This window comes from Oryzias latipes, chromosome 19 (assembly GCF_002234675.1).
Source record: "Oryzias latipes chromosome 19, ASM223467v1".
NCBI classification, from domain to species: Eukaryota; Metazoa; Chordata; class Actinopteri; order Beloniformes; family Adrianichthyidae; genus Oryzias; species Oryzias latipes.
The window spans coordinates 1,610,892-1,625,935 of NC_019877.2; the positions used below are offsets into that span (position 1 = coordinate 1,610,892).

The following is a 15,044-nucleotide window of genomic DNA, read 5'->3' on the forward strand; positions in this document are numbered from 1 at the left end:
GAACTTCATCCTCACTTTGTAAGGAAAGCGTGAAGCTGCAGAATCCGAGGACCGTCAGCATCCATCAGCTGTTCTGGTTCAGGAGTTTGAAGTTCGTCTGTTCCGGATTGAAACTGAAGCCTGTAATCTTCATCACAGCAGCCTGTAGTCTACCTCTGCATGTCCAGACTGGTGTTTCCAGTGAATTCGCTGGCAGAGGATTCTGGGTTTCTCACACCTTTCCATGTAAATACAACTCTGTAGAAAAGAGGATCGTCACCTCTTTTACTTCTGGATAAATATTCTGTACGTCATCTTGAACGTGGTTTCTGGTCGCATTTCAGAAAGAGGGTCAAACATGGTGGTGGTAGTATGATGGTATGAGGCTGCTAGCAGCTCCTGGACTTGGATAATTTGTTATAACAGAAGCATAAATACTGACGTCCATTAGAAAATCTTGAAAGAAATTTTTTCTTTTCTATTAATTTATGAACTTAAGATGAAGAAAAATAATAAATCAACATAAAATTGGGTTCGGGGGGGGGGGGGGGGGGGGGTGAGCATGGCCACATCCTGGACCCAAAGGTGTTTTTAACTGTTTTTTCTACATTTCTCCAAAGAGGATCAGAATTCCACCTTTTCAGGTAGAATGTGTTTTATGTCAATCGATGAACCTGAGATTTTGGTCACTTTTGTAGATTTAACTGGTGAAATATTAAAATTATACCATAAAGGATTTGACTTCAGGCTAAAAGACGTTTTTTTAAGATGAGTGGATTATTTCTCAGCTCTGAAGTCACCTTTCCCCGACATCATTCTCATGAGAAGGTAGTAAATACCGATCATAGCTTTGAAGCATGAATGAAAGTCCCTTCCTGACACAATGGCCTTAAAAAAACAACTGAATCTTTGCTCTAAAATTCCTGCAACATTTCTGCTTTTCTTTACAGTGCTTTACAAAAATAAACATATAGTTATTTGCTGGGGATCTTCATTTCCTGTGAACAGAGATGCTCACTAATCCCTCATGTCTTAAAGTTTACAGTTAAAATGAATGAGATTTGTCTCAAATCTTCTTTTTTTAGCCTGTCTGCTAAAAAACGTGCTTAAAAAAATGGATATATTTTTGGATCTGACAACGTGTCCTGGAGCCAAAAAAAAACCTGACAAACATTCTACAAAAAAGGTGTGTCTGCTGAGGTCGACTTTCAAGTCATGTCTCTAGTTTCTGCATGTCAGACATGTCAAGTCAGTGCCTGGGAGTTTCACATCGTCACATTTATAGGTTTGAAGAGAAATAAGTTCCTCTGGGAACAGAAACTGCAAAAATTCCAAGCCTGACTTGTTCTTTTACTGAGCTGGAGCTTGACTTCCTGATAATCTTGCATTTAGTGTTCAAACTACAATCTGAAGTTTTGTTTTATGAATAGAAGTGTGTCGTCTGCGAAACGTTGGATATGTCTGTGTGTGAAAAATGCTCAAACCTGTTCGGGGTCGTGCATGTGGCCTGTGCCAAATATCAAGGAGGTCGACCGTTCAGTGAACCAGTAGAGAGAAAAAGTTCATCTATGGCCGTGCTGCAGGCTACAGGTCATATGAACACGTATACAACACGTATGTGAGACGCAGACGTGTCGTACAGATTTTTCATTTTTTTGTACAAGGAGCCCGTAAGTGCACGTGATACCGTATCACGTGCACACCCTGTGCATGCAGCATTTGTGCACGGTCAGTAAAGAGTCACCTTACGAACAACTAGAGTGCAACAGCATCACCTGTACGTCATATGTGCGAGTAACTTCCATTATCCTTAAAAATAGTTCCAAATGCTCCTACCACACGTAATGGTACGTTCCATTTTCATGATGTACCTTGAGATGGTCAAGATGGTCGTATGAGCCTCAAGGGACCTGCAGACACACCATGCTCCTCTACGACCTTCCACGGACCGGACCACCCAAAAGAACGGGTCAAGCCCCCATACAGGTTTCCACAGTTCCATTCATTTCATTCGCACACAGAAACACATCTCACTTTTTCTAATTGTTTTGTTGGTTGTTTAAAAATACCATCATCTCTTTCCCTTTGTTTAAACAGTTTCTGAAAAGTACGAGGAAATACCATATCAAAGCTTTATAGAGTAGTTTTACTGTGTACAAATGAACTAAATGAAAAATGTGAATCATTTGGAATTAAGAAATATGTTTGGTCACAGTTTCCAGCATTTTGAGTAGCTCTTGCACGTTTATGAAGGCTGAAGAGAGGATGAAGCACCAATTTGTAGTTGTCTTCATACGCTAAGTGCCTCAAGCATGAGATAAAACGTGCCGCGTCGGACAAAAAGCAACGCTTTTGTAAAGAAAAACCTCAGAGAAATCTGGGGGAAGAATTCCACTTAAACCTGAATAAACAGCCAGCAGGTGCACAGGTAGACAAACCACAGGTGTTGAAGGAATGCCTGAAAGTGATGGACAGAGTGACAGGTCGATAAATAAAAAATTAGGTTGCCCTTCCTGAAAAGCAAACAATGCCCTGGAAGATTGTAGTTACACCAGTTCAGCCTGAGGCTCTGCTCAGACGAGCTCAGGACAATTTCGAAACTCAACTTTTTCCATGAAGGAGAAACCAAAAGTTATTTGGTTTAAATAAAGAGTCGAGTTGTAGGGAGAGAAAAAATGTCAGCAAGCATCTCTGACTTTCTGGTCCAGGACAGGACAGGAGAAACAAAAATGAAAGTGCTTTAAGAAAACCAGATTACACGACCAACACTTTCCACTCCAGCTTAGATTCAGCTTTTAAAGTATAAGGAATTTCCTGTAAACTTCATGCATGAGAAAGGGTAAAAACCATAGATATTAAGAAAATTATAGTGATTTGTGAAATATGTCACTGAATCTCTACATTCAGTTGCCATGCAGGAAACTAGTACTAGTTTATTTTGAAAGAGACAAACATCTCTTTGCAAGTTGACCTCAGTAGGCCTTCGGTCCTTTAAAGTCAGTCATATTTTTTAGTTTAAAGAGTGTCACATTTAAAAAAGCAGTTTAAAATCTCCAATCATATAATGAGAATCAGGATTTTTTTGTTACAAGGTTCAGTGTTTGGATCAAATATTTTTCATGTTTCTTTGAATTCTTCGTGGATGTTTAATGACTGTTTTTGCTCTCTGAACACTATAACTTAACAGGGATGGAGAAGCGGTGGTAATATTGAGGCATCACTACCACCTAGAGGCAGAAGAATGTAACTGCAAGAGGTTTTTTCTTCCAAAGAGCCTTTCATTCACCCATTCCCCCTGACTGTTTTACATATTTAGGCTTTTTTGTCTTAATTATTAATATGTGTCTAAGAAGGAGAGGAAATGTCAAGTTTTTACTTAATAATATTCACAATCTAAGTTCAAAGCGGCGGATAAGAAAATGCTGATGACCCAGCATTCTAGCAGCATTTAAACGCATCATTTACACACAAAACCTGGAAACATGGAAATAGTTAAAGGCATTAGACAGAGCCTTTAAATGTCAAAGCAGAAATACAGAAATACTAAAAAAAAGAAGAGGAAAGATTGGCATCCACAACATCCAAAAGAACTTCCTGTTCTCCATCAGGTCCCAGAGGTCCACAGAGGAGGGGAGAAGTCATGACAGAAACAGACCATGAAAGAAAACCAAAAAAGTTCAGGAAGTGCAGCTTTACAATCAGCATTCAGGCTTGAACTTGATGTCACAGTGAGGAAAGTCCAGCTTGGATGCAGAACTTGGCGTCCAGAGGAGATCGGTGGAATTTCCAAACGTGCAGACTGAGCTTTGGCCCAAACACTTCAGCGCTCAGTCCTCAAAGTGGACTTATCAGAAAACTTTTTTATTGGTGGAGAATAAAAGGAGCTGCTCCCACTTCTGACCTTGAACCCCATTGATGATAGAGAGAAGACTGGAACCAGGTGAGCTCACCTTTGACCTGCACCAACACGAGGAGACAGCAGGTTCTGACTGCTTCCTCCTCACAAACCATCCACTTCCTTTTTGGGTCACGGAGTTGCTGGAGCCTAACCTGGCTACCAATGGGCAAAGGCGGGTCCACCGACCGGTCCCCAGCCTGCTGCAGGGCCACACAATCACTCCTAGGGACGATTTAGAGTAACCAATCAACCTCTGAAACATGTTTTTGGACTGTGATAGGAAGTGCAGAGACGCGGGGAGAACGTCCAAACTGCACACAGAAAGGTCCCAGCTGGGATTTGAACCAGGGACTTCTCACTGCGAGGGGTGAAGTCTGACCCTCCACCCTTTAGAAAAATATAACACTGATATGTATTTATGATGTTATTGTTACTATTTTGGTATATACAAACAAATTGTTGGTTTGTTTTTGGCATAATTAAATACAAACATGATGATAAAATAGACTTTTTCTTTTTTAAATGAAATAGTTTGTAACTTTTTACAGAGGGTTACATGACTTCCTTTCAAAATAAGACAACACACCCTGTAGTAAATGTAGTTGTAGGTGGTGAAATAGTAATGATAATTAATAAAAAAATGTATTCTAGCGATTGTGGTGCTTCTCAACCTGAAATTCGTAAATCTAACTAACTCAGATAAATCACAGTTAATGACTGTCTTTTTTGGACCATAAATTGCATTTACGATCCTTCACTTAAAAAGAAGAAATCCACCTTATTTTCCGGCGTACCTCAAGTATGTTCTGTTTACTGACATCAAATACATTTTCTCTGGAACATGACACTCAAAAATCTGTCCAAATGTTTTAGTACGACTTTGGTAAACGACAAATCTGCGTCCATTGATGGATTATTGTGGCATCATGGCCTCGTGGAGGGAAACTGTTTTCCACTTCATCTGCCTTGTCGTCAGAAAGATTCGGTACTGTTAAACATTAAAAACACGTTTTTTCTTTAACCACTTGTGGCTCCGGAGCCTAAGCTTGGATACCCCGGGTCTGACAAGTCGATTACTTAAAAGCCACTTTGTTTTTTTTCCCCCTCTTCTAATTGTAAAATTTGCATCCATTCATTTTCTAAAGTCACTTAATCCCTTTATGGGTCACAGGGTTGCTGGAGCCTATCCCAGGCACTGTTGGGTAAAGGTGGAACGGTTCATTGCTGCATTTCAGGGTCGCATTGACCAAACACCCGGTGGTAAACTCTTTATTCAAGTCCAAGTGAAGTTACAAGTCCCCGTCCACTAGTCCATGCCAAGTTTTTGGTCAGCAGTTTAGGTTTCAAGTCACACATTTGAGTCTTGAACCTGGTTTCACAGGTTCAAGTCTGGTCTAGTCAAAAGTCCAACCTCTAGTGTTTTATCATAAGTTTAAGCCGTACCCAAAGGTTTGGGTCAGAAATGTGAGTCTTTGGTCTGGATTTCTGAGGTCGTTCAGGTCAAATCCTTCATGCTTGAGTTTATTAAAAATTCTATTAAAAATATTCTTCTGTGGGTTTTTTTCTGTTCAAGGTGAGGCTAAATTAGGTGGAGTCCTGATTAAATGGTACGTTGCTGATCAGCTTCCATGGATTGATCTCATTCCTTTCATTCGGTCACCGCCGACACCAGGAAAAAACATCGTACCATCACATTTCTGTTTAGCTGAATCTCCCCCCTCAATGAGCAGACTAGGATTATGGCGGTAAAATCCGACCCATTTTATCTGTGAGCGTCTGTGTGAAAGTTCATGCCTATCAGAGAGTGGAGTTAATGAACAACCAATAAAACAGGTTGATACAGACCAACAACAGCTGTTATGTAACTGAATCCAACAGGATTTCTGTGTGGGTGTTGGAGTGTGAGGATGAGGAGGAGGATGCTTGTTTCCTGTCTAACAGGTTTACACATGAATGAGGTCGTATCTGGTTGTAATTATAAAATTGTTTTCTTTATTTAAGCTCCATGAAAAAAACGCAGGTTGAAAAACCGATGAAAAGTACCTTCATCAGAAAACTCCAAAGACTAGAGATAACTAGCTGGTTGAGTGACCATAAACATTTATTTATTATCCTGACTGTGGAGGAAAAACTCAGAATATAAAGATAAGACATCTATTGCAGCATTTCTCTGGGAAACTGTGTTCTACTTCCTTCTTTTTTGTGTTAGATAGATAGATAGATAGATAGATAGATAGATAGATAGATAGATAGATAGATAGATAGATAGATAGATAGATAGATAGATAGATAGATAGATAGATAGATAGATAGATAGATAGATAGATAGATAGATAGATAGATAGATAGATAGATAGATAGATAGATAGATAGATAGATAGATAGATAGATAGATAGATGACTTTATTAATCCCACAATGGGGAAATTTCATTTATCTGTGGCAGCAACACGACATTCAGAAATAATCTATATAATATAACATCAATAAAGGACATCACAAATTACATTTATATTAGATAATTAAAAATATTACTAAAATTATTATGAAAAATTATTATCAAAAATGAGATTCTTATTAAATAAAGAAATAAATATTAAATAAATACAGCTGCAAAAGTGTAAAAAACATGCGGTCTGCAAAACATGTAAACTGTAAAAAAAAACATTACAAATTTTTTCAAAATACAGAAATAACTAATGAAGTTCACACCAAGAACAAAAACAAACAACTGTTCAGGAACAAAAAACAATTTAAAATTGAAAAACAACAACTACAACAAAAGTAAATGAATCAATGACTAAACAGAAAAACACCCCTGGGACCGTGGAGTGTCACTTTGACACGGTGTTGTACAGTCTGATGGCTGTGGGGAGTTAAAGTCCCTCTTTTTGTTGTCTTTTCAGAATAAAATGACCAAAGCCCCCCTTTTTTCCCCACTTCATAAAACAGCTCAGATTTTTATTTGTTGTCATTTCTGAATTTTTGTCAGACGACTTTAAGTTAGTAAACTTCCTTTTCTGTAAGACTTTTTGTTTGAAAATCTCAAACTTCCTGTCTTCTAAGCCAGCATGGGACATTTGTGAAAGGTTGGATATTTATATTTTTAAAGTTTCTTCAAGTGTTCAAGTCTTTGTGTTCTTTAATTCTTGTATTGATTTCATTGGTTTAAATCAATGTTTTTGTGCTTGAAGAGTCACATTCTGAGTTAAGGAATCCGAGGATTTCAGAAAAAACAGACCTGGGGTCAAACTTCTGCTTTTCCCCCTCAGGGGGGCAGTTTTCATTTCATGTGTGAGTGAAGGATTTCATTATCAGGAGGACAATTACTATTTATGAACAACAAAACAAGCGTAAATACTGTAAGCCTGAAGACAAATGAATTTTCAACATCAGCCTGAAACAACCTTTTTTTAAAGTGTTTGTTCTTGATTTTCTAATTCAGCTTCATGCAAAGCTAACTGGGTGCAATGGCGCCACCTGCAGGAGGAACCTGGTTTAGCCTGATATGGACGCTGCAAGAGAAGCTGCAAACCAAGCTGTGGGAGAAAAAACACCGGAGTAATAAAAAGATAAGATAAAATAAAAAGTTTTTGTGTTGAGCCACTCATTCTGGTTCCTAACGTTCATTTTCATAATCATAAATTAAAGGAGACATGTAAGAGATCAGTGTTCAGTCACTCCACTATCTACAGTTGGGGTTTTATTTTATTTTACTTTAACTGGACAGATTATCAGTTCACACAAATGCTGACAATAGAGCTTGAGTTTTCTCCACGATAGACCTGCTGATCTCCTGTGCACAGATTTAAACCCACGCTTCCTCCAAAACAAGAAAATAAAACAACACAGACTTCAACAGCATTTTTGAAACCATGCAGGGTTTTATTTTGTAACTAACAGGGCTGCATGGTGGTGTAGTGGTTAGCACTCTCACCTCATGGTGAGAAAGTTCTGGTTCAAACCCAGCTGAGACCTTTCTGTGTGGAGTTTGCATGTTCTCCTCACTTGTGTTTGGGTTTTCTTCAACTTCCTGTCCAAAAACGCCATTCATAGCTTAATGGTAATTCTACTTTGCAAATGTGGTTGTACAGCCCTGAAGAACTGTCAAGATCAGGGGTGGGCAATTCCAGGCCTCGAGGGCCGGTGTGTCTGCATGATTTCCAGATAGTCTTGCCCTACTCATGGCTGATTACCTGGTTCAGGTGTGTCCAGCCAATAATCTTGCTGTACTCATGGCTGATTACCTGGTTCAGGTGTGTCCAGCCAATCAGAACATGCCAGAGCAGGGTATGCTGGAAAACATGCAGGAATGCGGCCCTCAGTGCCCACCTCTGGTCAAGATGTTGATGGGATAGGCTCCAGCAACTCCAAGGGGGATTAAGTAGGTTCGGAAGCTGGATGGATGGGTGGATGTCTCCCTCTAGTGGACACTTGAAGAACTTCAACATTTCAAAAACTGTTGGGTCTCAATTTTAAGAAGAAAAACGTGGTATCCATACAAAGCATCAAAAGAGAGAGCATGAACAGAGTCAAAAAAAAAATCAGATGAGCAGCAGCAGATGAGACATACAACTGTGACTACAGAGCACTTTTGACTGAATCACAACATAATCAAAAGGACAGAAATTTCAGTGAATCATCAGTTATTTAGATTATATTCTTCAAATAAATTCCAAGTTTTTATGACCTTCAAATTCTTTGAATTTTTGAGATGTTGAGCCCCAAAATGTATTTTTGAATTTCACAAATGAAAAGAGGTAAAGACAGTTTCATGTGGGTATATTTACATTTATGTAGATCGGATTTGAATAAATTAAAAATTGAGTTAAAAAACTTTGTCCTTTTCTGTTTCTTTGGAGTATTATTTGGATTTTTAATGAGATTACCAAACATTTAGGCATTGCTGACTGCAGATTTACAATTTAATGCACGAATTTACATATAGCTTTGACATTAAGTTAAGGACATATTCATCCTAATACTTTGCAATGTTTACATATCTTTAAAAAATACATAATCACATGAAAAGATCCCTCCACTTTCAACTCTGCCTTTGGAATTCATCAGTGAACAATGATCTGATTTACAAACTGTAATTCTCTTGTTTCCATATGAAGTATTCTAAATTTGCAGTTTCATATTTTGAGTTTCTTTGTGTATTAAGTTTTATTATGAACATAAATTATAGTGCAGATGCACCAGAGATTAATTGAGGTTCCCTTCTCATTGTAAAGTCAAATTTTAAACGTTTTACTGCTACATGGAGGTCTTATAAAGACGAAATGATTTGGTTTTTAGTGTTTTTGAAGTAACCATTCACATTATTATTGAATAAAAGTAAAGGGGAAAAAAGGATTAGATGAATTATGGGGACAAATAAATTATTTCGATGCATTTAAAAGTTTTTTGTTTATATAGTGTGTGGCAACATATTTTAATTCTTAAGGATAGAGTTTAAACTGGAACTTTGTTTTGGATGTGAAACTTAGCAAATGTCAGTTTTAAGAGAAAAACACTCTTTTTTCGCTGTCTTCGATAAAATTTTGATTTGAAATATATTTCTTTAAACGTGTTAAATGATTGTAAGCAAATATGAAATTATATAACAAGAAACACAGAAATAATTAAAAATACTCTAACTTCGCATATCGCTACGGCAAGCAACGAGGGGCAGATTACCCCGCCTTCTGTGGAGCGGCTGCTGCGGAGAAGGATCGACCATGTCGGATCCGGAGTCTCTGAGGTGCTCCAGCGTTAGAAACCGCGGAGGCGTCCAGAGGGTGGAAGGAAAGCTGCGAGCCAGCGTGGAAAGAGGAGATTACTATGAAGCGCATCAAATGTACAGAACTTTATTTTTTAGGTGAGACTTTTCTTTTTAAAACGGCAGTTGTAATTTAGATTCGAGGCCTGTCGGTTCCAGATCATTCGGCTGTCAACCCTGCTTTCAGGAATGCTTATGATTGGTTACGCCACACCAGGGCCCCGCCTTTCTCTGTAGTTCCCCGTATGTGATTGGTCGACGGTCCTGTCAGTCTAACTGTTAGCTAGCGAGGTTCCGAACAGCGCCGCTAGTATTTAGCTCATGACAGAAGATTTTTTGACTAATTTAAGGCAAAAACGCAGTTTAATTTGATTATCTTTTGAGAAATATTAATTGTTTTAAAATTACATTTAAAGCAGCAGCTGCTTTGTTGTAGCAGGATGGTAATTATTTATAAAAGGTTTGCTAAAGCTAGCCAGCTGTGTTAGCATGTTGCTGTAGCACATTTCGTGCTTCTTCACCGGGTTAAAAAAATAAAGCTGTGGTTATTATTTTCGGGTTTGGAACTGTTCCTGTTTGTATCGTCTATTCTATTTAATTTTTTAAAATTGTTTTTAAATGTAAAGTATTAGTGGGGCTGGTTCCGCTTCCCCTGGTAAACAGCCGGCTGTCAATCAGTTTGTCTCAGATTGTGATCTTGAAAGTTTTTGAGTCCTTGGGAAAGACACGCAGCCAGAGTGTCCTGATCTTTATAACTGTAAGTTCGGTTGGATAAAAGTGTTTCCTCAATGTCATCTCTGATAAATTTGTAACTAAAGGCTCTTAAATGCGATTATAAGTTCCCCAGTTTGGTTGTTTATGGTTTATCTTAATTGTAAACAAGCTAACCTTCCTCCTATGTTGCTGTGAAGTTTCATAACTTCTCTGTCCTGCTGATTCTCTTCACTCTGAGCTGACAGGAAGGTTAAAAAAGGTCGCTATACATTCAAACTAAAACCAAACCAACCCTTCATATGTCGTCCCTTCCCTCTCTGATCAGGTACATGTCTCAGGCTAAACATGCTGAGGCGCGGGAGCTGATGTACCGCGGCGCTCTGCTCTTCTTCAGCCACAACCAGGTAAACCGCATTCACTTCTGCCCCGCTTTACATTTCTATTATCTCAGGGAACGCCAGTTCACAGGTTGGTGGGTAACGAACACCCCGCTTACAAAGACATTTGTGTCACTGACAGTTTTATTTTGATACTAAAATCTAGTTTGTGGCGTTTTCTTCTTAGCAAAACAGTGCAGCAGATCTGTCCATGTTGGTGCTGGAGGTTTTGGAGAAGTCAGACGCAAAAGTTGAGGACGAAATATTAGGTAGGTAGAGACCAAAACCGGACCACATAATCAACAAAGAACTCTTGATTTTGACTGTGGATCTTGTGTTGGACCAGAACATTTAGCTAAGCTGTTCAGCCTGATGGACCAGAACTCTCCGGAGAGAGCGGCGTTTGTGTCCAGGGCCTTGAAGTGGTCCACTGGAGGCTCCAGCAAGTTGGGCCATCCCAAGCTGCACCAGCTGCTGGCTCTCACCTTATGGAAAGGTAAGCTGTGGTTCTGTGGTTGTTTGTGAAGAAACTTCACCTGACGGAGCTTTGACACGTCGGAGCTCAGCTGGATTTGTGGAAACGAGTCCGAAAACCTCAGGGGTGGAACCGTTTCTGAGAAAGTCGTGCTGCGACTCATCAGGAAGGCCTGGGGCGACGCCGACTGTTCTCAGTTTGTTTCCACCCGACAGAGCAAAAGGTTCAAAACGAAAAGCTTGTAACAACATCTGTGTTTGTGGAAATACTTAATAGTCTCAGTTGAAGGTTGTTATGATAATCATTGTATAAAGTTTCAGGTGAAGATTTTCACATAATCATTTATAAACCCCTCTGGGTCCAGACGGGCCTCACAGTCAGCCTCAGAACTGGACTCACCTGGAGGGTTCTGTCACATTTCTGATGCCCCCCCCCCCCCCCCACAGGGCATTTCTGCCATTTAACAGTTATTACTGAAATGTAAAAAGAACTCAAAAACATAGTTTATTTTCAGTGGGAGACGGCCCCCCCACTAAGGTCCTTTAAAGACCCGCTCTGACGAAAAGGGTGTTGGAGGACGTGTATGAAGGAAATGGGACCTAAAATTGCCTTTCTGAGTCTTTCTTTATCCAGATCAGTGTGAATCAGGAGCAGGCATAAAGATGCTGTTTGAAACAGATTGTATTTGTGATGTACCTTAATACCCAGGGCGGGGCCACAAACTGCCTTCTCAGCTTAAACAGAGAGCTCTCAGCAAGGAGAAGGGAAAGGGGGGTGGGGTTGCTCTGTACCGACAGTCCTGACCACAACTCAGAGGTGAATTTCTGACGCTCTGCAGAAATTATGTCCTAGAAAACGACACTGGGTTTTGGATTTAGGCTAAAAACGGCGTCGTCATGGTGACAGTCCCTCTGGAAACGCTTTGAAAATGGATCCAAAGAGGATCAGAGCTGGACTTGAACTGGCTTCAGTCTGAGGATCGTATCTGTAAATGATCTGAGGGCTTCTTCACATGAAAGCTCAAGCATTCGTCAGCTTCTGGATCATGGACTCCTCCTGACTTTTCAGAACAAAACTACAGCGAGTCCCGTTATCACTTCCTGCATTCGTCTGACGGGGAGGGCTGTGCTCAGATGCTGGTGGAGTACTCGGCGTCCCGGGGATACCGCAACGAGGTGGACTTGTTTGTGGCGCAGGCCGTCCTACAGTGAGTGAACGCAGACGGATCCATTTGAATGAAACATTCTCACTTGATCTTCTGGAATCAACTGCAGACTTTTGATTGGAGGATTATGCTCCTTTATACATTTACATTGGAAGACTTCATGCGAAATAAAGAAAAAAACAAAATATTTTCTTTATTATCAGCTGATAGTTTAAAAAAAACAAATTCTCTTTCAGTTCTGCTAATTTTGCTCCAAAGGATCTGGATGTGAACGTCACACAATAAATCCTGATTTAACGGAGTATTTGAACGCATCACGCTGACGGCGTTTGTCAGGAAATGCTTGTGAACGTTCAGATCTGCCTTTGTTCTTTATTCTGAGCCCCTCTTCCCTTTTCTTCGTCTGCAGGTTCCTCTGCTTAAAGAACAAGAGCAGCGCGTCTGTGGTGTTCAGCACGTACACAGAGAAACACCCGTCGATACAGAAGGGCCCCCCCTTCGTCCAGCCTCTCCTAAACTTTATCTGGTTCCTGCTGCTGGCGGTGGACGGGTGAGGACCGCCTCCACGCTCATCTTCTAGAAGGTTCTGTTGCAAACCAGACAAACCAGAAGCTGCTGTTTCTTTTCTTTCAGGGGTAAATTAACCGTTTTCACAGTGTTATGTGAACAGTATCAGCCGTCTCTGAAGAGGGATCCCATGTATAACGAGGTGGGGGCTTTCACAGAAGCATCACACTTTATCGTGTTCATTTTTCTGATCTGTCAAAACACCTTTTTCTTTCTGCTCCTCAGTATCTGGACAGAATAGGACAGCTTTTCTTTGGCGTTCCACCCAAACAGTCGCCATCGTACGGCGGCCTTTTAGGTGAGCTGACCTTTTTTTAAACGTTTCCTTAGGATTGAGGTTCCTGCCTGAAGAATACTTCCAGAAAAAAATGGAAATAAAACACCTTTGTTCTCTCCTCATAACAAATCGAACAGCACTTGGTGCTAAATTTAGGTTGTCGTGGAAACGGTTTCCCGTGCTCGCTAGAGTGTCTTTGGTCCAAAATAAGACCCCCCCTCCCCCCCCCAATCACTGCCTCTTCCTCATATACCAAAAACTCAGCAACATCGGATCAAAGTTGAAGAGGAGAGAAGAACCTTCTCCTTTAGATTTAAAGCAGATCTTTAAAGGAACTGGAGCTGAAACCCAGTTTTGGATAATGACGTTTATTTAGCATCCATGTGAGTAGAAGGACCGACACAACCTCCCAGAAGAACCTGGTGGAGAACCGGATCAGAATCAGAACCGGTCTGAGAACACGAGGCTCTGAAAATTCAAATCTCTTGAAATGAATCTTTCAAATAAGTGATGCCGCTAAAACCAGTTTGAGTGACATCAGAAGGCTCTCTGGACCACATGGAGGTTCTGGAGATCCTTCATGTACAGAAAAAACAGAATGGCGGGTATGGGTTACCATCGTGTCACCAGAGTGTCAGTCTTTATTTAAAAGGCAAACGCTGGCCTGGGTTCACCGGGTAAACCTGGTTGAAACTTGGCAACACTCTCTCAATGGCTGCGTGGTTTTCTCGGTCACGACCATTTTCAGTGTGTAGCTACCCGTGAACGCCAGATTCAGGTTTATGTTAATGACATGTGTATACAGACTTTTTCATTAGAAGTGGCAGCTTGAACGCGCGTTGCCGCGGGCGATGGACAGGGTTTCCCCTTAAATCTGACGCTGAAGCATAAAAAGGTTTAGAGGAAGTGACCTCAAGAAGAAAGATGCTCAGCTGTCCAGGTCACTTAGAAGGTCCGGTTGATGCTTGAAGGTGAAACAAAGGTTTGTGTTTGTGGACGGCGCTCAGAGTCCTTCCTCATCACGATGTGTTGAATCCTGCAGGAAATCTGCTGAACAGCCTGATGGGTTCTGGTGAGGATGATGATGGCGTCGAAGAGGCCCAGGAGGACAGCAGCCCCATAGAACTGGACTGACCCAACAGCCGGACGGAGGGCTCAAAGGAAGAAAAAAAAAACAGACTGCCCCCTCCTTCACCTTCACAGCGGGGTCAGGGCGGAGTGCCGTCTCGGGTTTTTACTGGCGTGCTGTTCAAAAGCTCCCATCATCCCCTGCGTCCCGTCAGCGCCGCCTGAACCGAACTGAACCCTGTCCAGCTGAGACACTTCATTTCCCATCATTCTTAGTTCGGGATCTCCAAGCAGGTGTGGCATTCTGAAACTGTTTGAGCGTGATGGCGCCACCCGGTGGTTTTTTTTTCTTTTCTCTTTACAGCAGCTTTTCTTGGTTAGGACTCGTTTCTGTATAACTTATTCCTAGAGAAGGAAAGGCAGCTCTGTAGTTTAAGGGCGCATTTGATTGACAGCGGGGCTCCAAGGGTCAGAAAAGCCTGAACGTCCGCAGGTCTCCCGGCGCGGCGTTCTCTCATGTTCCACGGCCAACGTTACCCCTTTCAGGCCAAACCAGACGATTGTGAAATAAATAAACGATTGACTCATCCGATTTTACTTCATTTGAATGTTTCAGTCCAGTTTACCCCTCCAAGCAGAGCCCCCCCCCCACTGAAACTGATGCTAGTTTTTGGAAAAATGTGCGAAACGCTGCTGACGTCTGAGGAGCGTTTTAGTCTTTTCAACAGTACACTAACGAAATAAAGATCAACTGAGAGGAG

General features: G+C 40.9%; 1 protein-coding gene across 2 annotated transcripts; it reads left to right on the forward strand.

The window, feature by feature from the left end:
• The first annotated feature begins 9,582 nt into the window (after positions 1 to 9,582).
• Positions 9,583 to 15,043, forward strand: get4 (golgi to ER traffic protein 4). Of its 2 annotated transcripts, none has more exon segments than NM_001104911.1 (9): positions 9,583 to 9,739; positions 10,680 to 10,758; positions 10,919 to 11,000; positions 11,078 to 11,227; positions 12,275 to 12,413; positions 12,781 to 12,921; positions 13,005 to 13,080; positions 13,164 to 13,236; positions 14,258 to 14,360. In NM_001104911.1, coding segments are annotated over 9 exon segments (972 nt in total). In that variant the 5' UTR covers positions 9,583 to 9,599; the 3' UTR covers positions 14,350 to 14,360.
• The last annotated feature ends 1 nt before the right edge of the window (position 15,044 follows it).